The 25,754-nt window shown below is 40.3% G+C and overlaps 1 protein-coding gene across 5 annotated transcripts in view; it reads right to left on the bottom strand.

Moving 5' to 3' along the window:
• slc12a5a (solute carrier family 12 member 5a) overlaps positions 1–25,754 on the bottom strand; it is a 152,156-nt gene that overhangs the window by 26,473 nt on the left and 99,929 nt on the right. For all 5 annotated transcript variants that reach the window (XM_079341417.1, XM_079341418.1, XM_079341419.1 and 2 more), the window contains 3 exons: positions 20,502–20,602; positions 19,819–19,956; positions 3,483–3,629 (listed from right to left, as the gene is read on the bottom strand). In XM_079341417.1, coding sequence (XP_079197543.1) covers positions 3,483–3,629; positions 19,819–19,956; positions 20,502–20,602 — 386 coding nt within the window. The remainder of the gene's footprint in view (positions 1–3,482; positions 3,630–19,818; positions 19,957–20,501; positions 20,603–25,754) is intronic.

Below are 25,754 nucleotides of genomic sequence, written 5' to 3'. Positions count from 1 at the left end.
AAGCCCCGCATGGTTGAATATATCTGCGCGGAGAACGCCGCCTGTGCTTGTATTCGGCTTTTTCAGCGTGGTTGTGTGTATAATTTTATGGTTAATGGTATAATGTGTCACACAGAGACTCTGTTCCCGTGTTAAAATGATTCCGAGAATGTGCAGCGGCTCGTTAATGTTCTGTCAAAATGCTGCGTGATGGAAGAATAACGGTGTGCGTCCTCGACAGCTACAAATGTGTGTGTTGCTGTGATTGAGTGTCCAATGAAAAGCGCTCTGTCAGTGATATCCCATCATGCCTTCACGTGAATAAAACATATGAGGGGGTCTTGCTGTATATTATCTGGCTTTACACCACTTCATGCCCTGTGGATTTCACTAAGGTGGGGATCACTGCATGCATGTTTGTTCACACACACACACACACACACACACACACACACACACGCACACATTCCTACAGTGTGTATCTGGTAACCCCCTGGAGGGCAGGGTGGTTATGTGTTATGTAAGGAGCTCGGGAGGAGAGAGGTGGGGGTTTCTCACACACCGTTCACGCTCAGGCTTATCGCCCCAGGGCTCTGCAATGAGCACGCAGGGACAGATAAGAAATAAAACTGTGTGTGTGTGTGTGTGCGTGTGTGTGTGTGTGTGTGTGTGTGTGTGTGTTCTGCAGTGTGTGTATGTGTTAAAAAAAAAGAAACGGTGAGAAAAAATGAGCTGAAGGAGATTCAGCTCATTTTTTCTCACCAGAGAGGAACATAATGTAATTTTAAGGATTAAATATTCACCAATGTGTGACATGCAAAGAGATTTTAGTGTGTGTGCAAGCTGGAACATTAAACATGCTCTGCGTGTGAGTGTGTGTGTTTGTGTGCATGCATGCGTGTGAGTGCACGTGTGTTTGTTTGCAGGGCTTCCTGTCAAACTGGGTTTGAACCAGCTTTTATGTTTCAGACTTTTTTTTCTTGAGATATTCTATTACACTGCACTTTTTATGTACAACACTGAGCTCCATTTAGATGCAAATAAGCAATTACAACAAAATATTAGTTTATATATCATGACATATGAGAAAAGAGTTAAGGTGCAGGCCCAATTTTTGATGCACGATGTGATACAAATAACAGCCGTTTTACAGTACAAAATAAATCACTGTATTTCAGTGGTGGTCGTGAACATATTTCCCTGCAAAATGGTTTTTGAAAATGCATGTTGTACCTGTTTGCAAAAGGGTAAATGAATCAATACAAAACACACATCTCCCTCTCTCTATGCTAGTTAAGAGCCCTCTCCACGCTGTCACACAGAAACATGATTGGGAAGCATATTGCCTGCATGTCTGTGCATGGTTGGGATTTGAGGGGGTTGTTCTATAAATACACTCAGTGCTAGAGGAGAATCTAGGCTGCACAAACACACAGACATGCCAACATACAGGCCTGATAGAATGCACACTGCGAACCAGAGAAGAGAAACACAACCCTGAAAGGCTGCTAGACCGCACAGTGTGAGCTAAACTGTCCTGCACTATTACATAAGCATAACTAATAATAACTCCTGAATAGATAAGGTGTTTGGAAGCAGATTATATGCTTCCTGACAATCAAATGCATCAAACAAGTCAAACACAATCATCTTGTAACAGCCTCTCAGATCACTGACAGCAGCTGAGCACTTCCTGTGGGATGCAGCCTTTTTAATACGAGTCTCAAGGCCACAGCAGGCCGTCAGTCCCACACCAGAATCACGCTGACATATGACTGATCTGCAGAAATGATATTTATAGGAACAAGGGAAGTGCCATCACCTATTTCATTCTTTCAACTGCACAGAAAGGTGTTATTAGAGTAAAACTGAAAGACAGACTGATGACAGAGCAGGGGCTCTTTTAACCTTGTACGGAGATTAACCTTGTTTTTTGGAAGATAGCCTTCGTTGCGAATGTCACCGAGCTGTAGATGCATCAAAACATCACTCCTCATCAGTGGTCCAAAGGATTTAAAATAGATTAAAGTCAAACTTCATTTCTTGTGGAGTTACCTTAACAAGGCTGTTTCAGGTTGGAAGCAGGGTCAATACAACTGTGCTTATGAAAATAGTCATAACTCTTCAAAGGCAGTACAGCTCTCCCACTTAGAGGAGAACGTTCATGCGTCTGATAATCACTAATTGGCCACGTGTCGGACTGTAACAAAGAACCGTGAGACTGACTTCAGGTTAGTCCTTGGGGAACTTCTAGGAATGGTGACCAATGCAGGGTTCAAGTTGTGCATTAGCTAATAGGTGATTCCTATAAATTTCACAGATTGCATGTTTTAGCTTAGTATCTATGCATTTTAAAGATTTTTTTGAAAGCTTCTGAAAACAAAATTAATAAAGAAATCGTAATCAACAAATAGATGCTCCTAAAAATGTCTCTTTAATTGAGCATATTACCCTCCAACAAGCACCTGCATTTAAAACAGACTCAGTTGCACTGAGTGACATGTTCCTTAATCAACAATAAACAGGCTGTGAAGTTGATCCTGATTTGATTGCACATGTACCATCCTGTAGCTGCACTTACCTGCAGATGAATATAGATCTGAACAAACACAATTAACTTGTGTTTAAAGTATTTGATGGAACTACAACACCCAGATGTTAAGACATCATGTAACCTCTTTTGTAAAAACTAAAGTTCACGGTATGCTAACCCAATATTTTAAGTGGTTTTGAAAAGGCTTGAGGCAGTGAACACAGTCGATAAGAGAATAGCAGCGCCAGAGTCGAGCACGACCAGACCAACCTTACTTTGAATCTACATTTTGATGCACTGAAGGAACAATTTATTGACACTTTGCAGTGAAACTGAAGACAGGAAGTGTCTGGATAAAGTGATCAGAATAGTTTCAGCTTCCGCTTTAAGTGAGGATCGTCTTAAGACCCCACGGTTAATGTGGTGAAGAAGAGATGACCATCGAAAGACAAACTGTGAATGTGTTTGTAATCTGTTGCTATATATATGCATCTTATGATCGCACATGTTTGACATGGTTCCTCACCTTTTGAGGAACCATTATTGGATCAAATATCCAGATGCAAAGCTTTGAGATTAAAGAAGTCAATTAAAAAACTAATAAATGAAATGCCACAACTGAGATCATCCCCACAATGATATCAATCAGACACAAATACATTTTGAAAATAACCCTGTAAATGCTAAACTTAAGTTTTTCTGAAATGAATTTGATAAATAAGCCCCTCCTCCTACATACTAATCTAGCAGCGACACAGATCCTTTATCCTCACTGTCCTCAGAGAACATTATAATAGTGAACAGCTGGTACCTTTTACTGCTGCACAGCTCATTACCTGTAAAGCTGCTACCTGGTTTAAGGTCATTCTTCAATGACACTTTTAAAAATATGTGCACGTCTGATTTCAGGTTGCACCAGGTCAACCTGCTGCTAACAGAGGGCTAACATACGAGTAAGTAGAGCACTCACTGTGGTACAGCACATGGTGACGATGATGAAGGTCCCAATGACACCTCCGATCCCCACCAGCCAAGTCATCCTGAGGAAGAGGATGACACCGAAGATGTTCTGGATGCACGGCAGGTACACGCCCATCAGAGTGCCGAGCTGGGGGGCCTGGAGGAGGAAGAGGAGGAAGAAGAGAGAAGAAGAAATGTAAATCATGGTGAGAAATTGGGGACAAAAAGGTTAGGGTTCAGGTCCTGATTGTAGCTTTCATTTGACCTCTCCGGGTGGTAGTAATTGTGACAGAGATTTGTTTTTTTTTTCCTTCTTAGAACTTCAGTTTAATCTTGTGTGGCATTAAATTTGTGTTGTGCATTTAAAAGTACAGTGTACAGTAAATACAATGAAATGCATTTTGCCCAGACACCCAAGAGAGATGAAATCAAAATGTTTGCCATAATGTGCAGAAACAGAATGACTCCTGCTCACTTCAAGCATCTGTGTGAATCATTAAAAGTCAACCCAGCAGCCGTGCATGCTGGGAACCACAGCATGCTCATTTTCTTAATAAATTGTCTTTTGTCTCTTTGGGTCAGAGAGAACAGACTGCAGATGGTCAGACTGCAATAAAGGCAAACCTTGTAGGACTTCACAGATTGCAACTTTTAAAGGCTCAATTTGTTATTGTAATATGTTGCTTTGGGTTATAATAGGTGCTGTAACCACATCAGTGCTTTATTTTAGTTATTATTTTTTTAAAGTTTCACTGTTCATTCTTTCTTATGCTTTGTCCTCTTATTTTGGAGCTTAGCATGCACATTAAACAGCAACATTGCAACGGTGTTTAAGCATTTAAAAGTTCAAAAGGCGGGGCACAGGATAACCTGTCCTATGCTATGGACACTATGTACACAGGCCACACATGTATCCCCCATTCTCTTATCCCAGCGTTTCCTCTCTCTTCAGCTTTCTTATCCATTAAAGACAAAAATTAAAGGCTCCCTCTTTACAGTTGAAATATCTGTACCTTTACAGTTTTTTTTAGTTTTTGGTTGCACTTAGTGCTCTGAGGGAATCCTTTGATTTTTGAATCTTCTGAACTACTTTCAGTCCAGAAAACTTTCAGATCAGAAAGCAGCAAGGAGATCAGTCTAATATCTTTTCATTTCTTTCTCCTTCTGTTTTTGTTTGGGTTGATGTTGCTGCAGTGCTGTCCCTGATGTGGATCATTGGACAAGCTGCCTTTCACATCCTTAGACAGAACAAGAATCAGTTTCGAAGCCGTTCTACTGAAGGCCATCAGCAACACATTTTGTCTCCTATCAGATTGATTTATTAGAGTTTTCCTTAATGGTTTCCATGAAGTGTGTGTCTGTGTTTTTATGCACCTATTTATTTGTGCACAGTAAATGTAAATGTGTGTGTGTGTGTGTGTGTGTGTGTGTGTGTGTGTGTGTGTGTGTGTGTGTGTGTGTGTGTGTGTGTGTGTGTGTGCGCGCACCAACGTAATAGCATGTATTCAACCTCAAGGACACAAGGTGACCCGCCACATAATTGAGAAATAGTCATTCCCAGCTCAAGGACAACTTAGCCAATGAAGGGTAATTAATGTGATATCCAGCATGGAAAATAATTTAACAAGTGAGATGTAAAAAGGAAGAAACTGAAAAGGCAAAGGAAGCAACAGGATATTTTTGTTTCCCTTTATACCGAAGCTATACTCTTTGTACAGCACTGTACAAAGTATACTCTTTGTACAGCTTCAATAGCCACATTCACAGTATGAATGATTAAAGACGGCCCCACTGTGTCTCTGGTCCTGTGATATAAACGTCAACACCCCTGCCTGTTCAAACTTCAGCTCAACCTGGCTTCTAGAAGACATTTTACTAAAGCGCTTGCTAAGAGCCGTTTGCATTCACACCATTCACCCATCCTGAAACATATTTTGGGAATTTTGTGCATGTGTGAAATAACCTTTTCCTGATTATTGATTCAACTCCACTACAAATGTCTCTCTGCAGGATGCAGGTAGTCTTGTGGTTAGTGAGCGCGCCCCGTGTACAGAGGCGATAGTCCTGCAAGCGGGCGATCCAGCTTTGAATCTGACCTGTGGCTCCATTGTCATATCTGCCTCTCTCTCTCTCCCAGATTTCTGACTCTATCCACTGACTTTACATCTGTATAGATTTATTTTCACTGAATGTGAATATGGAAATGAAATTGCAAATTTGTTTAATAAGGAAGTAAATGCATTGAAGGGTTTGTTTTTTTTAAAGATTTATTTTTGGCGTTTTTATGCCTTTATTGTAGAGGGAGGACAGTGGATAGAGTCGGAAAGGGGGAGAGAGAGTGGGGAGAGACATGCGGGAAATGGGCCACAGGCCGGACGCGAACCCGGGCCGCCCGCGCGCGAGGACTGAGCCTCAATACGTGGGATCGCGCGCACTGCCGCTGCGCCACCGGCGACCCCGAAGGGTTTGTTTTTTTAATCAGACCTTACCAAACATGAATTCAAAATACAATGTTATTGTCCATTATCTCTGGACTTATAAACAAGCTTGTTTTTATATCTGCTGATAAAAGCATGTTGAGAGCTATGTGAGCTGTCAAATCTACGAGGCAGAAATGTCCGAATAGGTTTAAGGTCATTCAAAAAAAAAAGTGACTTGTTTTTAACAGAAGAATTTAAAGGTTGTTTGTTTTCCATCCTGTGTGCATTCTTTTTAAAAGACAGTTGGTCAATACATCACTGTCAGATTAAAAACTAAAACATCCTTAGACCTCAACCTCAAGGTAGCATGTTGGTGAGGCGGTAGTCATTTTTAATTTATCTGCTGTTTTAAAATGCATCACCAAAAAGGCTATTATAAATATATTCAGTAAAACTTATTACATTTGCAGTGGATGGACATGAGATGAGAGAAAAAAACCCAGCACTAGGAAGTGACAGCAGATGCTGAATTCATAAAGCAGCCTTTTAATCAAATCATCCTGACAAGTGGCTGACATCAAATGAATAATGTTGTGTGTGAAGCTCCAGTTTGTGATTTGTTTGGAGAGGTTTGCTCTCCAGCATTTATAATGAACTGTTTGCAGAGAGGAGAGAGCGCGGGCAGGAGAGACGAACAGAGACAGAGCAAGTCCAAACAGGTCCCGCAAATATAATTATCTTCTAATTTCCTTTAGATAAACAACAGAGCAAGCGCTCACACAAGGAACTGTAATTAGCGAGCTTATCACTTCAGAAACCCTCGAAGTGGCTCGAACGGCTTATGAACATGTCAAATCATATCAAATCACACCATATTATACAATCATGTTACATCATATTGTATCATATCAGAACGCATCATATGATATCTTATCAAATCATATCATGTGTTACGGGCACATATAATGCAGCACACATTGTGTCACATCATTGAGTGACATTAACACAATGTGATACTCAATATTACAGCATGACATGGAAGAAGGCAACTTGTTGTCTGCAAGAAAGCCTGTGACACCAGAAAGTAAATATCAGGCAACATGCCAAACAAAATTAAACATGACTGACAATTTGTCCGTTCAGTCTTTTTTCAAGATTTTTTTAGGTGTTTTAAACCTTTATTGTAGAGATAGGACAGTGGATAGAGAGAGAGAGAGAGAGAGAGAGAGAGAGAGAGAGAGAGAGAGAGAGAGAGAGAGAGAGAGAGAGAGAGAGAGAGAGCAGAGAATGACACACAGGACAGACAGCAGATGTCGGATTTGAACCCAGACCACCCACACTCACACCTATGCTACTTTTATCTTTTATCCTGATTCTAAGTATCTGTACTTTTTCGAGTCACACGCTGTCATGTTTTTAAGGTTTAGTTGAGTGACAGTTTTGTATTAACAGTTTAGCGTGTGTGTGTGTGTGTGTGTGTGTGTGTGTGTGTGTGTGTGTTCCTCCGCACAGCTGATATGTCAGCCACAACCTTGCCTCTTCTACATCTTAATCCTCACAGCAGGAAACCTCTTCACCTTCAGCCTCATTGGGCTTTAATCAAAGAAACACATCGAGGCCTCCGAAGGTTTCAACAGCAGAGAACAAACGCCGTCCGTCTCTGTCACCTCCCCCTCTATATGATAATGATGTGCACAGTTTGCTATGCTAATCAGATAGTGACTCACTGTGACTGTGCCCTTCAGTGGATGGCTGAGAGGATATTTCATCGTCTGCTTGTCAGGGGTCTTAATAAAGTTGTTTTTTTTCCTATTGCATGCTGAGAGACTGACAATGCTTTTAAATTAGAAACCACATTTGAATCAGCAAAGAAATGTTTGCATTTAGTGGAATTATCTTGCTCCCAGATATCACAATGTGATGTGGCAGTTTATGCTACTCGACAAACGTCATCACCGTCAGGCTGCCCTTTCTCTCATTTTATTTTGAAAATTAAAGTTGCAACATACATTTGAACTTTTGCTGATTTGTTTTTTTTCTATGCACATTCAACAAGAGTATCTTCCTTGCATGTACGATTCAAAGGATGTTATTATTATTGTTTGATGATGTCATGTTTGCTTTAATAGCTTGTTGTTTGTTCTTTATGTGAAAAGGTTTTCATGCTGCTGTCTCGGTCATGACTCATAAAAGAGGTCTGGTGTTTCAATGCAAATGTTCCTTGTTAAATAAACGGTTGATATGAAAATAAAATACACTTTAATAGAGCAGCGTGAAGTGTGCATTTTTCAAACAAGAGAATCTCAATGAGCCCTGTTTAGATGGATGAACTTGATGACAGTCTATATGAAATGATAACAAATCATACTGATTAAAAAAGGCTTCTTGATTAGTCGTATTGCTCCTCAGCTCTACTAAGATCCTTCCAAACATAAATGATGCATCTTTTCACCTATGAATCCATTTCTCTCCATGGCTTCCAGAACACCCAGTAGCAATGCTGTAATTAAAAACACTCAGTTTCCACTGACAGGTCCTTCAGGGATTTGGTCTGCAGGTAGAAAGGTATACCTAACATCAGCACTTTGCTGTTGGACTAAACTGCTGCAGCTGCACAAACTGCTCCGAGGTCAGTTTGTAATATTAAGTAAGTTATTAAAGAACCTGTAATCATGGACAGGACGTAGTATACAAAAGCAGAACACACGAGCAGGATGGGTTCTCAAAGTCCTTTCAAGGTGAGTGACACTAATTAAAAAGGATTTCTGAAACTTCAGTGACTTTGTTATGAAGACAAAAAGGTAAACCTCTTTGAGGTGAGCCTTTATCAGCGGGCTCCTTTGCTGTGTTTTGCTTCAAACCAGCAAAACAGAAAAAGAGTTGTCTGAGAAATAGTTGCAATCAAGATACCAACTTCCTCGACTGTTGATTGTAATCAAAAATAGATAAGGAAGGTAGGTAATAGGTAAAGAAAGGACTTTTTAAACTCAAAAAGCACGCTGAGCTTATACTGCAGGTCCACATAAGATAACATATCAGCTGAAGAGTGTGTCAGAAAAGCTCAGAGAGGAGAGTAAGAAATCAAGTCCGTTTTTTTTGTCCTCTGATGATTTCCTGACAGATTTGCAGACTTAGAAGAAGGAAGATTAAAAAACCCAGACAGATTGAAAATAATGATTACAGATTATGCTAATCTACTTTAAAAGGTGCATGTGAAAATATTATTTTGAATCACTTAAAAGTTGTTTGTGCTCTACAACAGTCCACAGGAGAATAGGAACAAATTGTCAGAGTAACAAAGAAATAACCCTCTCCAGACTGCTGAATGTCATTTCCCTGCCTCTACTCTCCCACACGATCATCAAACCTCCCATGTCCACACACTGCATGAGGATCTGCAGTAGCTCACAGCTAAGTAATACATTACAATCCGGGGGTCTATGAAACATGCAGTCTGCAAGAAAGCCTGCTCGTTACATAAGATGTACAGATGCAGATAAGACATCCTGAGAGGGCTGAGATCAGGGTCGGAAAGGCTGAGCTCGTGATGTTCCAATTCTACTTCCCTTAAGAATATCGATGCTGATCTTCAGTTTAAACCATGCAGGCTGCCTTTCACTGACCTCACTGATCAGTTAATCTGCAATCACTTTCCCTCTGCCAACGCTGCACTGTTGTTGTTTGACACGGTCACATTGTAATTGAACTCAAACACAGAACTAACTCATGACCTACACTTTTAGTCTAATTAAAATTCTACCAAATGTAACTTATTTATTTGCTTATTTATCTGGTATTTAAGTTTGTTTCAGGTACTTACATATATTCTTTTATACCTTTCATTCTGGAAAATCTTTTAGTCTTTTATCGTCAATTCTTTCAAGTCTCTCGTCAAGTCTTTCCTACATTTCATTATTGTTAGAAATCTTAAAATGTTAAATTTTTATCAAAATTCTTGTGTTTCCTTATTATGCACAGGTGTATGTGTTTCCACAGTTTGTCAGTACATGTAGTAATCGAGTCCTTTATTCAGAACGTTTCATTTTGTTTTAACCTTCTGGGGTGTGGGTGCTCATATTGGTTTTATTGATTATGTAAAGCATTTTTCAAATCTAAAAAATATGTAACATATGTAATATGGTTTCTTTAGAAATAAAGTATGATTGATTGATTGATTGATGAAACCTATTAACTTCTTGGAGGCTGATGGGTTTGGTGCATTGACGACTCACAACAACTGATGACCTGTTTGGGTGGTTTCAAATGCTGGTACAAATACTGGTATAGGGATCAGAACAAATCTCAGAGGGAAATATAAAAGCACCTCTGGGTTTGGTGAACAGCCTCTAAAACAGATAATCTGGTGGACCAATGGAGCGCTAATGATTTTATGGAGAAATAGCTTGAAGCAGATGAAGCGCTTGTGAATGCATTGAATCATTGACCCTGCCTGGGAAAAGGGTCAGACGTTTATTGGAAGTTACCGTATTTCTATTTTCATCCAATTGGTGTCTCATTTTTTCATTTGAGAACGGGGGATTGTAGCCCTGACCAGCGTCTGCTCTGAAAGACACGCACAAACTAACACACACGCGTAGTGCGTGTCTGTTTAATGCACTAGGAGCCAGCAGAGGGATGATTTCCCCAGAGAGCGAGCCACCGCGAGCAGAGGCACCACTGACTGCTGCAGAGCCACAGGTAAGCCGGCAAGGCACCACTGAACTAGGAAGGAACAGCTGCTCCCCCGACCCCCTGAGAAGTGCCGACAGGCCGCCGAATGGATGGCTCAGGTGTGTTAGACGCACAACAGGACCTTTCAATACATCTGCCCTGGCAGCTACTTCAGATTCCCGGCCTCCTGCTGCCCTTCCACTTACCACAAGCCTCTCACCAGCCCGGCCCTCTCTCTCTGCATCCATCAGGAGCACTTTACTCACAGGAGGCACTGAGCTCTGAAGCCCACTGGAGCAACATCCACACAAAATGTCAATGCTTAAAGGGAATGTTTGTCCAATTTTCAACCTCCTTTTTATCTAACTGGGTTAAGTTCAAAGTGTTAAAAAAGGCCTGCAGTTGTGTTTGTACTGTGTCTCTGGGGTGGAGCTGACCACAGCTGCAAATTGTTTTGTCCTCCCTTACCAGCATCATCCCTTGATGTCGCCTCTTTGATTGCTATTTGAGCTTGGATTCATTTGCACCTCCTTCATTTGTATTGGTAAATAGCGAATATGTTTCACAGATAAAAAAGACATTTAAAGAAGTATGCAGAGGATCTTATTGATTAAGATACAATTTAAGTTGTTTTGAAGGGCACTAATATTCATCCATGGTTGTGTTGTTAGATTACTCTGTGAAACCCCAGAACTAATGTATGATATTTGTTCTTTGCCTGTACAATGTTTCCTTCTTCAATAATTGGTTTCTGAAGAGTCTAAATACAGGGGCTAAAGTGAAGTCAACGTTTAGAAAAGAATATGGTTACGTTATGTTAAATATGGATATAGGGCTGATTTATACATCTGTATTACAAGTGCACATCATACATTAGTGTTATTTGTTATCTTAAGTTTGGACTAGCGTACTCAGAAATGATCACATCTTGGTCATAGTCATCGTCTTTTAACCTCCTGCAATCTTAAGTTTTCGTGCACGTCAAACAAGGTGCTGTTAAGGTTCGGGAAGAATCTGTTAATAAACCAACCAAGATACCTGAGTGCAACGGTTTAGTTCTGATCTGTGATCAGATACAGAGTCCAGTCTCATCGAGTCACATCGATCCAATGGCCCAAAGCTACATTCATTATTTCCTACCGCCTGTCCTAGTACCAAACTTAACCTGACCTTATCCACCAAGAGGGCAGGCCAGAAAACACAACCACGTGTTGTTGTTTAGTTTGGCATAACAAATGTTAACTTAACTAATATTTTCCATATAAATCCAATATGTAAACTGTAAATTCAGAGCAACAAGTATCAATTATTCAAAGCAATCATTATCATGCATGCACTGGTTAAGTCCTCCTCATCCCTACAGTCTTATTTTGACCCTCTTCGACGTCTCCTGAGGCTGGCAAAGGAAGCACTTTCTCTCTTCTCGACTTTAGAGACTGAAAGGTGAACCTCATATCCTCAATTAGCTGCAGGGGACAGAAAATGAAAGAGGGAGAGCAGGGGGGTACGATACATCTGAAAGGAGCTGCATGAGAGAGGAGAGGAATCATCCAGGCCCTTCGGCTCTGGGACACACTGCCAACCTGCTCATGCTCGCAGAACCAGAGTCGAGATTTTAAATCACTTCTTAAAGGAGTTCTTTATGACGCCAGCAGGAACCAGAAACTCATCAGACTACGGCCGTCTTTACAGGGAAGCAACTTGTAAAATACAAGGGTTACTGCAGGGGCACATCGTAGCAAAATACATCACCAGATACAGATGATTAAACTTTATCAATACATGTTTTATAACATATACCATTATACCATTAAGGCCAACTAATACATCATTGCTGGATTTCATTATTGTTGTTTGTTTGTAATGTTTTTACTCCCTGTATTTAAAAAAGATGTGAAACTTAGTGAGTTGATCTTTTTGGTTGCTTTTATGGAGGACTTTTAATGATCAGACACATCTGGCTGCAGATGTTCTGCCTGAAGTATGATTGTGGTTGATTTACACACTTGTTTTTAATGGCTTCTAATGTACTGTAGTAATATAATTTGTTTGTAGGACTGCTCATTGATTGTTGTGAACCTTGTACTGTCGGGGAAAGGGGGAGAAAACTGAAATGATTGGATAGAAGAAAAAAGAACAACAGACGATAAGGATGACGCCAATGAAGGAGGTGAGAGCTGATGAATGAGGAGAGGAGACTGAAGAGGAGGTGAAAGTAAAAGAAATAGATCAATGAGAAGACAGGAGGAAACAGAAGAAAAGAGGGGAGGAGAGGAAAGAAGAGGAGAAGAGAGGATTAAGAGGAAGAGGAGAGGAGAGGAGAGGAGGTAAAAAGGTCAAGGTAGGAATTGAGATGTGAGAAAAAGAGGATTTATGGGAGAGATAAGAACCCAGATTTAAGAGAGGAGTGAATGCACACTTATTTATTTCATTAAAGTGGAGACAGAGAGGAGGTATGGAGCAGAGTATGGGAGGAGGAGGGGGAGGTTAATGACAGCGAGAGAGGCAGACCGGGAGCTTGTAACGGCATCTCCACGCTCTGCTGGCCAAACAGGAGCTGATCGGGCAAATGTGTTTCTGCTCAGGTGTGCTGAATTATTAAACAGACAGCGAGAGGAGAGGCCGGTCCACATCGGCCTCCCTGACCGGCTGTGGATCAACCAGTCAGTCAGCGGTCAACTGTGTGTGAGTGTGTGTGTTCTAGTTATCTGTAAAACACTGACTGCTCTAAACGTTCTCTGTGGTGCTGAAAGCTCACCATCAATCTACATGTGTTACTAGAATATTCTAACGAAAGACTCCACAAAGCCTCATGTGTTTCCAGCTGCTGTGAAACCTCTTTTTTAACCTCACTATCACAGTCATGGCTAAAAGTCTCCCTATCCACTGATGTACATATACTATTCAAGAATATTCACTCAAAGTCTCACACAAAAAAAACACAGGTCACAGCAGTGCATGTAAGTAGCATGGTGAGGATATGAACAGGACAGGAAAAAAAATAAATCAAGAACTTTAAAATATTAGAATCTCAATAAATCATGCTTTTATACTTTGCTTTTTTTTTATTTACGCAATTAACCTTTAAAATGTAATGCAAAATATGCTTAATAACAGTAATTATAGATACAGACACATGTTTTTTTCAGTAATAACTGACCTTTAATTAATGTGCTATCCATTTAGTTGATAGACCATTAATTTTGGAATAAAATTAAAACATCTTTTTCATAATTGCAGAAGAGTTTCTGTGTTTTTTGTGGTTTTGATTTCAGAATAACTTTAGTATTTACCCAAGAATCATAAAAATAATCAAGTCACAATCTATTATGAAAGTACTACAATGTTGAACAGAAACCCGCTTGTTGTGTAAGCCTTGTGTCTACAGCTAAATTAACAATATGTGCGCTTCATAATCCCTGCTCAGCTCTGTTGTAGACTCATGGGCCCCCTGCTGTAATATATAACATGATGTGACATAATCAGGGTGCATCCTCCAAAAGGCTGCTTATGACGGTTCAGATCTGATGACGGTCTAATGAGAGAGTTAGGGGTGAAAGGAGGTCAGAGCTAGAGCAGGGATCATAAAACACCTGAGAGAGAAACTGTATATATGTGAGGGAACATGATGCTGCGAAGAGGAGGAACAGTAAGGATATGTAACTCCCTTTAAGTGCGTCCATCTGGAAAATTACTCCAATATAAGTCAAGAGGCTTATGGTTTGTAATGTGTTTGATTTGGTCGGTATTATGGAGCAGAAAATGTCATGCCTTTTTGTGTTGGATAAAAAGAGCATAGCTAGAGGATAAAAAGCAGAAATGTGAGGTTCAATGGCAACATAAGACACTGGGAAGCTAATTTGGACTTGATCTTTTTCAGGGTGCACTGCAAACATTGCTTTTCTTTTCGGTTTATGTAGATCATTAAACCTCAGCTCTATAATGAACCCTGCTGCCAGGATAAGAAACAGGAGAGCAGAACACATAACTCTTGTTTCTTAATCTTCCTCAGTGGCTTCAGTTTAGTTACATAACAGATTTTAAAGGGCTGCTCACTTTGCAAATCTGTAAGACCCACAGCCAAAATAAATCTCTGATCTTTAAGAGTATAAACCTGGCAGGTCCTTTAGATCTCAGGAACCAAACACAGTAAAGTGGCTAAGCTGCATACTAAGAGACGTAACTGTTGGAAATGTGTTAGCATGATCACTGTGAGCGAATGAAAAAAATAGTTGAGACTTGAATGCTTACTTTTGACAAACATACTTTTTTTTCATGGCAACCTTGTGTGTAATTATAAGAGCAATTGGATGTAGTTTAGATTCTATTTGTCTAGAGTCTATTTGTATATTTGAAATGAAAATGTTTCTTTTTTGATGTTTCTTAACTCGCATTTATTGTTTTTTGTTTTAAGCATGGACATCGATGCAGTCTCAAAGGTGCATCCATTGGTTTTTGAAGAGGCTTTATGAAGCCTTATGATGGTGGACGCCATATTGAAATTCTACCTTCAACGTTTATTTACTGCTCTGTGTGGCCTTGAATTGCCCTCCGGGGATAAATAAAGATTTTTGAATTTGAATACCTCCTCCAAAACTTCTGTTGATCGACATACTGGGGGGAAATGTGGAGTTGAGGGAACTTAGGCCTGTAAAGTCCAAGACTGGAGGATAATAGGTGAAATGTATTTTATTAGATTTAGTTTAGGGGTGTGATGCTTTTATTATCTAAGAGGACAATGGATAGAGTCGGAAACTGCCGAGTGAGAAATGACGTGTAGGAAGAGAGCCATGGGTCAACTTGACAGGTCACCCGCTTGGAGTATACCCTCCACACATGGGGCATGACAACATTCAATACTTCAACATTTCGACATTTCAAGATACATTTTGGTGAAAGGATAAGTGAAGAAAAACTGAGAAATTCCTTACAAAAAACCCCCAAAACAAATAAAAGGGCTGATAGATGTTAAATTGCTCAAATGACCGGAGGACACCTGCAGTCAGACGATCATTCTTTTCTCATGCAGTCATTAAATCCACAGCTGATAACCAGTTAAGGAGCTATAAATGTTTCTCTGTCTTATTCTGTTAAACACTTGAATTGCCCTGCGTTTGAATGATGCTCTGCAAATAAACTCGTTACGATGGATTTCAAATGTCAGGGACGAGAAAATCGCAGGCAGATTAGCAGTGACTGGTTTCCATCTTAACCTGAGCGACCTCCAGACTGCTCCCTCGTGTCACACGCCAGCCAAATCTCTCATCTTGGCTTTCACACTGCGACAAAGAAAGCCTGCTGCCTCGCACTACCTCTCTCACAGCTCAATTGCTTGCTCACTCGAGGGGCCGATGATGATGAAGGCGATGGAGAGCGAGGAAGGGAGAGAGGGAGTGGAGCGAGAAATGGAGAGGGAAGGCAATAGGGAGAGAGTAAGAGAGAGAGAGAGAGAGAGTAAGAGAGCGAGAGAGAGAGAGAGAGAGAGAGAGAGAGAGAGAGAGAGAGAGAGAGAGAGAGGGAGAGAGAGAGAGAGAGAGAGAGAGAGAGAGAGAGAGAGAGAGAGAGAGAGGTTGCTGTGTGAGCTTTAAAACGCCACAGGCTGCCCTAATGAAAAGCCTCTCATGGCGATGGAGAGATTGCCTGTGGAATGGGCTGCTGATTGGTGAAGCAGCAGCCTGGTGTAGCGTGCAGACTAATTAAAGTATTGAAGGGGTCTGGGTGACGGGGGGGAGATTAGACCTGCTCCCAGGGCTAGCCGAGGAGAGCCAGGCGAATACACCTCACATATGGGGGGACTTGGATAATGGGGGAAATATCCCACAAAGACCTTTCAGACAAGTGAAAAACTTCCACGAGGACTTTGTTTAGCCAACTCCTGCACATTTGGACAATCAGGACATGATATAAAGCAGCTCCAGATCCGTCTAAAGGTGTGTCTCCACAGATTTCCCCATCTCCTTTCATTAGGACAATTTCCTTCGTAGAAAGTGGCTCCAGGAAGATATGAGAGTGGTGGAAGCTGGAGCGGATGCTGTAAAGACTTTGTCTCTTTTAATAGGGTGCCTGCTCTACCAACTGAGCTAAACTGGCCTCCCTGCTGTCTATGTTTTCAAAAGTAATTTGGATCGGACTTGGCTGGGCGTAATAATCTGACAACCTGTACAAATAAGACAGAAATACAACCCCAAGATGGCTATATACAACTATACCAGTGTAAAACAATGTGCTTTGATCATGTTTTGTGCTCCTTTCAGTGAAATGACCTTTGATGATAATAACTTTTTACTGTGCTTAAACAGCATGTTTCACGCTTAAATGGAATCATGTCAAACTGTAGTCATCCAGAGGATTTCAGCACATCACGTCAAATGCAGCTGACGGCCTTCATCTGCAAGTGTTGTTTGGTCTTTAGTCATTGAGATAGATTAGTTTAGTTTTTAGCGGGGATAAGAGTCTTAAGCCATGGCAGCAATACTATGAGGCGTTTAATCCTGAGCTTAATGCTAATGTTTATGTGATAAGTGCTGAAATAAAAAATGACACGAGGCTGAAAGTTAGATTGTTTACCAGGTTCACTACAGTTTGGAGCGTTGGTATTACATCATTGGATAATTATCCCTGTACAGATGGAACAGATGGGGCTGATGGAAATGTCATTAGCTTTGCAATAAAGTGGTGTTGGACATAATAAAATGAATTTAGCAATGGCACAAAAGAGATAAAAGCTCACTAAAGACACGGCACAAAATAGCCTGGATGTCTGAAGCTCAATTAATTTTAATCCATCAATTAGCTGTCAAAACAAACAAAAAAACAAAACAAAAAAAAACGCACAAACTTCTCCCTGCCGGAGTGTCCAAGGATCCCCACTGTGAGAATGCTGCATCCTTTGAAGGCAATGTGTTTGCACAAAAACTGATGGAAATCAATCAATTTGAGTTAAAACTAAGGGATGACCTGATCAGCATGTCCCTCCCTAGTTAAATGTAAAAAAAACACCTTAACTTCAGTCTATAGGTCTTGTTGTGTTTTCAGCCTGTTATCACTCTTAAGTTGTCAGAAATGGCAGCTTGAGAGAGGTCCAAAGGCTTCAAAAAACAACTCTAAATACCCATGAAGCTTAATTGTGGACCATGTCCTCTCGCTTATTGTTTCTGTGTTTTACCTCAAATAGTCTCAGCTGTGAGTGTTTTCAAAGTCGGTGTTATATGTTAAGATGAGAATCAGTCCATTTCCTGGCAGTCTGTCACACACTCATTTAGAAGGACTTCTTTCATTACTTGTCTTATCGTCATCATTATCAGCATCTCTTCTCATTTTAGCTTTTGCAATGTCACATCTCGCCTTTCTGCTCAAACCACCATTTCCCCACAGGATTAATAATGTAGCTGCCTGTCTGTCGATCAAGTGCTGAGAATGACAGAGGAAAAAAAGGAGCTTGGAAAACAAACTCCTTCCTGCTTTCACCCAGCAGTGAAAAAATAAAAAAAATAAAAAAAATATCAGGGGAAGATGATGTGGAAGGAACTCATTAGTAAGTGGCATTTAAGATGCCATCCAGTAACCCGAACAGGGGATTTAAAATATCGAGAGAGAATGACTGACACTCTGGAAAACTGGTAGAGTGTCTCTTTCTCCCCAGTGAGTGCGTTAACAAAACAATCAAAAACTCTGCATGTAGGGATTCATGATATAATCTGACAGAAGGTATGAGGCTATATTTAGTAACATTAATGACCGAGCCTTGGCAACAAGCTCAACAACTGTTCTTCAGGTGAACAAGTAGCCTGGTGTTAATCCAGAGGAAAATGATTTGTCTCTGCACACTGCGTCACACTGATGTGTTCTCGAAGGCGTCATTTTTCATAATAAAACCCCTTTTTCTGCAGACATCATTCTAACGCTATTATATTTTATTCTCGCCATAAATCTTCGCTTGTGTCACACTGGGTGCTGCAGCAGCATAGAAACTCTGCTGCATGAAGATCTGATAACAGCACACAACCTTTAAGCACCATGTTAATGATATGAACGTGTTTATAAAGAGATGATGAACACCTCAGCAGCATCAAAATGCAATTATGAAATTATTATTAAAATGATTATGCACAATGAGCCCCTTTAAAAATCATTACAGTATTTGTGTTTACTGCAGCACACTTGTCAGATAATCATCTGCAGTTTATATTGATTTCCAATAATAATATGGATAATGTCATTTTGAGCCAGCTTTACGTCCTGATGCTTCAAGAAAGTGTTGTTGTGTTGCTGCGTCAAAAGAGACTGAACATTGCGGTTTAAAGTAAACAAGGTTCTCTGGTCGAAAGCCCATCTCAGAATATGATGTACCTGATCAAAAATATGTTGGTATTCTGAACATTTTTTGAAATATTACAATTGAAATATAATGTCTTGTTAAAATGATACATACATATTCATTGCACGTGTTATTTGAATATTTAAAACTTCTCATTTTGAACAACCGTCACACACTGTTTCTTTATCTATCTTGAGTCCAAACTGATTGTAGGATTGTCAGAACAGTAAAAGGTGAGGAGCTCTTTGCTACCCTCTGTTTTTTCCCCTCATCGTACGTTATTAGCGATTGTTTATTTCATGCATGTCTAGATTGCTGGGTTATTTTAGTTTGGAATGGAGATACCTTGTATTCCTATTTTAAGTTTTCTTAATTTTCTGAAGGTTCGTTTATTTTCTGATAGTTATAGTGGGAGGTGCCGAGAGCGATGGCCAATTATGAGATTGGCTTGACTCCTTCCCAGCTTTTGTTCTTTTTGACCAGAATTTCCAGTCCTTTTTGTTTCATTTGTTTTATTGTTCGTCTTTGATTACTTTGGAGGGGGAGAATATTTACATTACATAAAGGTTAGGGTCGTCTATAATATTCTGCCCATAACACTTTGTATTACTATTTAACACCCCTTCAATATTCACCATTAAGTGGTGCGCAGCATTGATGTAGCTCTATTGTGTCTGTTTTTATTATGTAGCTGTTGTTTTGTTTTACCTGTGCATTATGAGTTACTTTGTCCTAAATGTGTTACCTTGTGTTTGAAATAAAAACATTTGCTCAAAGACACATTTCTTCCCTATGCTCTTTCTTCCACTACCTGTTGTTAATATACGCTAAATGAGTCAAAGTCAAAACTCTACTATATTAATGTTACCCATGTGCCGATACATGTTTGGATGTTTGCTCAGTATCTTTTTGTCTGTATTTTGAATGTAGCAACATACCTTGATGGGTTTCTTGCGCGATGTCTCGGCCTCGTTGTTCTCGGCCTCCTCGTGCTCCTTGCTTCCTTGGGGCAGGTTGGAGTAGTTGGCGAGGCTGCTGAGGAGAGAAGACACCATGGGGCTGGTGTCCATCTCCTCCTGCAGAGACACAATAACAGACAGGAAGGCAAGAGTCAGTGTTTTTGAACTGAGGTCTGAAAGAAAATGACAACCCTTTAAAGACTGCGAGCCAAACCTACATAATATAACACAGATGTGGGAGTGTGGCAGTAGTTTCAACAGATCAAAGTATGTTAGCCTTTTTCTGTGCTACACATCTCCTGCAAACGAAAAGCCAACTGAGAACAAAGAAAGTGCTTACACTGCACATTGTTCGTTTTCCCATTTTGTTTTCATTTTATTGTTTAGTTTAGAAATCCCACTGAGAGCACAATGTAAATACAGTTGTGCAGAACTGTGGCAAATTGCCTCGTCGGACTCCCTTCCTGTAGCACTGTGATTTTCTTGCTGCAACCTGAGGTTCCCGCATGCCCTTCACAGAGTAATTACCATCATTAATCGATGTCACAGCCCCTATTCAATTCAAAAAGAACGAGAGTCTCGTGCTTCCCTGATCGTGCCTAATTGTGTGCGTTAACAAATATGTGTGTGTTTACGTGTGCAACTATAACACTGGACCGTACCTCGAACAAGGCCATGTTCTTGCCATCATACTGCTGGCTCTTCTCTGCAGCAGCATCACTGCTGTTGATGAAGGGGCTGCTCTCCTTGGGGTTACTGTCACCTGGGAGAAACAGGCACACACCTTTAGACTAAAATAAAGCATGACATAAAAAAAAAACAGACAAAAGAGCAACTCAGTCTGCAAAAAAACATTATTTATTCATCAATGTGTTGTTAAAGGTAAAGGTAATAAAACAAATACACATTAAACATCAGGAAGTTTGCCAGGAGAGGAGGAGAGTTTTACAATCACCACAAAGTGCCCACAGTCAGAAACCTAGAGAAACAGAACCACAACTAATGGAGCGTGCATTCACAATATGTGCAGAGCTATATTTTCCATATGGCCACAGGGGGAACACAAACTGGAACATCTCAATCAGCTTTTTAGCTGACAAACAACGACATTGCAAGTTTATTTGCTTGTACAGAGAAAATATAAGAATTATTCAACCGTCTTCCTGCAGCTTTTTTCCCTCCCTGCAAACCCACATCGGTAGAAAGAGTGTGATGTTATGAAGGTGACAGCTGGCTTTAGGCATCATGACTCCACAGAGCAGTATCTGCCTGCAAGTTCACTGTGGAAGGCACAAAGCAAGGCTCTAACACAAACAGATCTTTAAAAAAAACAAAAAAAAACATGGATGATTGGAAGGTTGAACTCTTGGAAGATTCATCGATTGGTTATTCTAGTGGACCATTTATTCCCAATAGAGGTTTCAAAATGGATCTCAAACAACATGAATAGTTAGCCAATAAATTTTCCCAATGACGTTTCAAATCAAACCATCCGCAGTAAAACTTAAAAAGACAACGCACATGTTCATATTTGTCCTTCCAGGTTTTCTCAAGAGGGCCAACCAGGTGTTTTTGAGCCCCTTGAGGCCTTAATGAGTAAAATAAGTAGAAGCAACAACAAGAATCACAAGGACATATTGAGTGAGAAGAGAGAATGAACGCACTGTTTACTGCTCAGATCTGTTTTTGAAGCTAAAGACACTCAGAAATGGCATAAATCTGCCAATGCTAATAGAGCTACATCTGTTGTACGCAAATCTGCTGGTGCAACCACCATATGTCCAGATAAAAGTATTATGTCCAAACATGGAAGCATCATCCGCTCATCTGTAGATGCGTATGTATTTATACTAAAGATATATCACAGGAATAACATGTATATGAAAATCAGAGAATAAACGTTTAAGTATGCGCATATGTAAAAATATAAAATGTTCTGAAGCTGACAGCTTGTATACAAACCAGTTGTTATGAGCACTGTACGTTCAGCCTGCAGACATTCTTCTGTGTTTGGGAGTTGGCCTCAATATTAATGCTTCTGTGTGAGTCTGGGCGGTTTAACATGTAATGGATTCTTCCGCCAAGTTTCGTGACTTAAGATCGGAGTGTTTCTCGTACTTCTGCTGACAAACTGACAGCACAGGAGCCACTGACTTCTCAGTGAAAGTAATAAAAGCCCTCCCGCAAACTAGCTACTTCAGGTTTATCTACAGAAAGTTCTGCATAATGGTCACAATTAGTTTGAGCCTAATTTGTCGATGTTTTGGTTGTTTTAACTTTAAGTTGTTTTTACAGGTTAGAACTGATGTCTTTGCCTCTGCTGCGAGAATTACATTAGCTTAATTCTGTGTCTTCATTAGATACCTGTGGAGTCTCTGTGGGTGTATGGAGAGTCCTGCAGGTACGAGGTTTCCACACGCAAAAAGGTAAGACCAAATCGTAGATCTACATAAAAGACATGGATGTTACAAATACTGTAATTGGTCTCTTCACGTTTGTGTCTGTGGTAAGTACACACCTGACTAAGGTGGAAAGGTCTTATTCTTAAACAAGAGTTAATGAAACAAATCACCAAAACATATTTGAGACTGACTTCATTTAATTTCACATTTTAGCTAATTAAACCTTGTTTTGAGCTTTTTATCTTTGATTAATCTAATATTTGACATGTTCGCTTTCTAATAGAGTAACAATGAATTCAGAATCAGTTTATTTACCAAGCGGAGACGGATGGAGTAAGCAGACATATTTACACCTTCCCCCTTCGAGCATCTCTTGAGGGAGACAGCAGATTGCTCTCCCTCTGGCTCTCCGTCCTGCCTTGAACCGAGCACCACGAGGCAAGGGTTATTTATAGCAAGGATACTGCAGCCATGTGCCATGACGTCGGGGCACCGCTTACAGCCGCCACACTGTTCTACACAGACAGAGCAAGAGGGCCACTCTTACAGGGAAGCTGAGGGGAAAAAAAGGCATGCATGCAAATGCAGGGCACAAAAAAAGCTTAAAAAGAAGGAGGATATTTTACTACATAGAGATGGACAGAAAGAGAATGAGAGTGCGGTGGAGAGGATGGAGAGAGACACAGATGGATGGGGCGAGAGCAAAAAGTGACAGGGAGAGAGATTCGCGGTCAGACGGACAAAGACGTGGCAGTCGGAGTTGAAATGGGAACCCGCAGAGGGAGAGTCGGGACGGAAAAGAGCCAGACACACTTCTGTCTCAGAATGTAAAAGCTTCTGCTTGTCTTAAGGTCCAGTTTAATTTAACCGGTAGCTTTAAACATAGGATACATAATGGCCAACAGGGAAGGTTAAAGCGTCCTGCAGAGCGTTTAAGAACACCTGGATTATATAGTTTTTGTGCTTTTTTTTTACTGCTTTAGACCGAGGGAGGATAATATACATCTGTGATATAAGAGTTTTACACGACCCTGTGGAAACAGATTCAGATTAACTTTATTATCTTGCACAGGGAAATTTGTTTGGTCCAGTGCTCCGAACATAAAACCACCATAAAATCCACAGCACACAATACACCATACGGCCGTAATCTGATCATAATAAAAACAAACTAGAGCAATTTAATTCTACTCGGAAACAAAATAATATCAGGCTTGTAATACAAAGCATGGGATAAGCATCTATAGGCAAGAGATTGTGCTAGAGCAGGGGTCTCCAACAGGTAGCTCGGGAGCGAGTGGTAGCTCACGGGCAGGTTTTCAGTAGATCAACTATAGGTTGACCGACTTTCAGTAACATAGCTCACTATGTGGCACAAGAAGAAATGTAAAATATTCATGTTTTTTTACTTGGACCTTGATGTGAATGAAAGATTATTGATAAGCATTGGCTTATTGCTGTTTCACACATGTAAAAACAGTAGCTTAACTCAGCTGTGAGTATTATGTTGCAGGTTATAATAGTTGTGCTTTACAATACAACTCAACATGTTGGATCAGGTATGGTTGTTAGTAGGAGAGAACGGCAGATCCTCGGCAAATATAATTAGCCAGTTGTGGCGGCTATGGCTCAGTGGTGGAATCAAATATCCCCTCCAACTGGAATGTTGGGGGTTCGATTCCCAGCTCCTGCCGTTACATTTGATGTGTCCTTGGGCAAGACACTTAACCATAAGTTTACTCCCACTGCGTTGTCAGCAGTGTGTGAACATATATGCCTCCTTAATGAATAACTGTGTGAATGGCCAATGCAAGTCAGGTTTTGTATCCACAAGTGGTGGTGAAGCTATGATTGAAAAGGCAGATGGTAATCAGCTAATAACCACACAGGACATTAGTGACCACTGTAAGAATCTATTAGGAATCATCTGGTGAGAATATAAACGCCTCAGGGAGCAACAGAAGCTTTTCGTGGTTTCCTTACTGGTTTGTGATAAAGGACTTTAGACCAAGAAGACCTAATCCCTAATCTGTAAACATACTTTCTGCCTGAGCTAGAGCAGTCCTCCATTGTCTCAAAAGACACCATACAAATAATTCATAAATGTCTGACACCCTGATTTAAAATTTACTATAGATCACCCGATAGCGTTCATCATGTGACAAATATGTGAATGCTTGAGATCAAAGTACACGCATTAACACACTCTTACGTACAGCACTTCTTGAAGGATTAGAGGGATACGTGATCTTATTGAGAACACACACTCCTTCACACATTGGTATATCTGCAGGGCTAATGCTCGAAAGACAAACTCCTCTGTGCCATCACTTATCTCTCCATGGCCCATTTCTTCCCATCGTCTAATAATTAAAACTCCATCATCAAAGGGATGATGGATCCCCTCTTTTTGGAGAAATGACAGTGCCTGAAAGACTTCAGCTCTGGCCGCGTCCCCCCAGCAGCTTATCCTCCTTCAATCTGAAGGGATCGCTCCAACAATGGCTCTCACTATCAAAGCCTCTCCTATCTCTGGTCAAAATCCAGAGCTTTACTGCTCACTGAACATGGCGACGTCTTCTAAATCCTCTGCAAAACAAAAACACTTTCTTCACTTCGCTTTTCCTTAAATTAGTACAGCAAAAGTTTGTTGGGAAGATGCTGAAACTTGAAGTACCTTCCGTTTAGCTGGTGTCATGCCAAGAAGGGAAATAAAAAGATCTTTTTTTTTTACTCCACAGACTCAACTTATCGGACTAATTCTGTCTCTGTAGAAGTGTTGGATGTTCTCAAAGGTTTCTCGTGTGTAGCTTAAGTACTTTGTCGCTTTAGTTGGCGTCATGTCAGGGAGGGAAGTGAAAGGATGTGTTTTACTATATGGTCTCATTTAATGTGCTATGAAGGAGATGATTTTAATGCTGTCGGTTTGAAACTGTATGAGCTGTGTAGATGCACTACTCAGATCTCCTGTCAACTAAATTCAACTTCGGCTCTTAAATAATAAAATAATAACATAATAATAATAATAATAATAATAATAATAATAATACTAATAACAATAATAATAACAATAACAATAACAATAACAATAATAATAATAAAGTATTATCAATAGAATAGTATGAAACTTTAGTTTGAAGTTTATTTCCAACATAATGAATAATTTCATTTATGAAAATACGAAAAGCATAAACCATCTGTTTTGAGGGATTTGAATCCTTTCTTTGGTTCTCAGATGCACACAATCACTTACAAAGTCATTTGGTCTGAGATGTCTGAAGAAAGAATTAGACACAGTTAAGCTTTGCACTCAGGTGCCGTCTCTCCTGTTCAGTATGCTCTCTGTTATCTATAAGAATGATCCACGGCAGGAGTGAGGACACGATCAGTGACTGAGAGCAAATGTTAGATTTACTACAAATGAGTGGAAGCCCCCAACGCTGCTCTTGATCGGACAATTTACAGTTTTCCAAGCAATCTTTGAACAGAGGCTCAGAGGATTACTCTGAAAAC

Source organism: Symphodus melops, assembly GCF_947650265.1.
Source record: "Symphodus melops genome assembly, chromosome: 4".
Classification (NCBI taxonomy): Eukaryota; Metazoa; Chordata; class Actinopteri; order Labriformes; family Labridae; genus Symphodus; species Symphodus melops.
The sequence above is the reverse complement of the archived record's forward strand: the minus strand, read 5'-3'. Positions and strand labels throughout refer to the sequence as shown.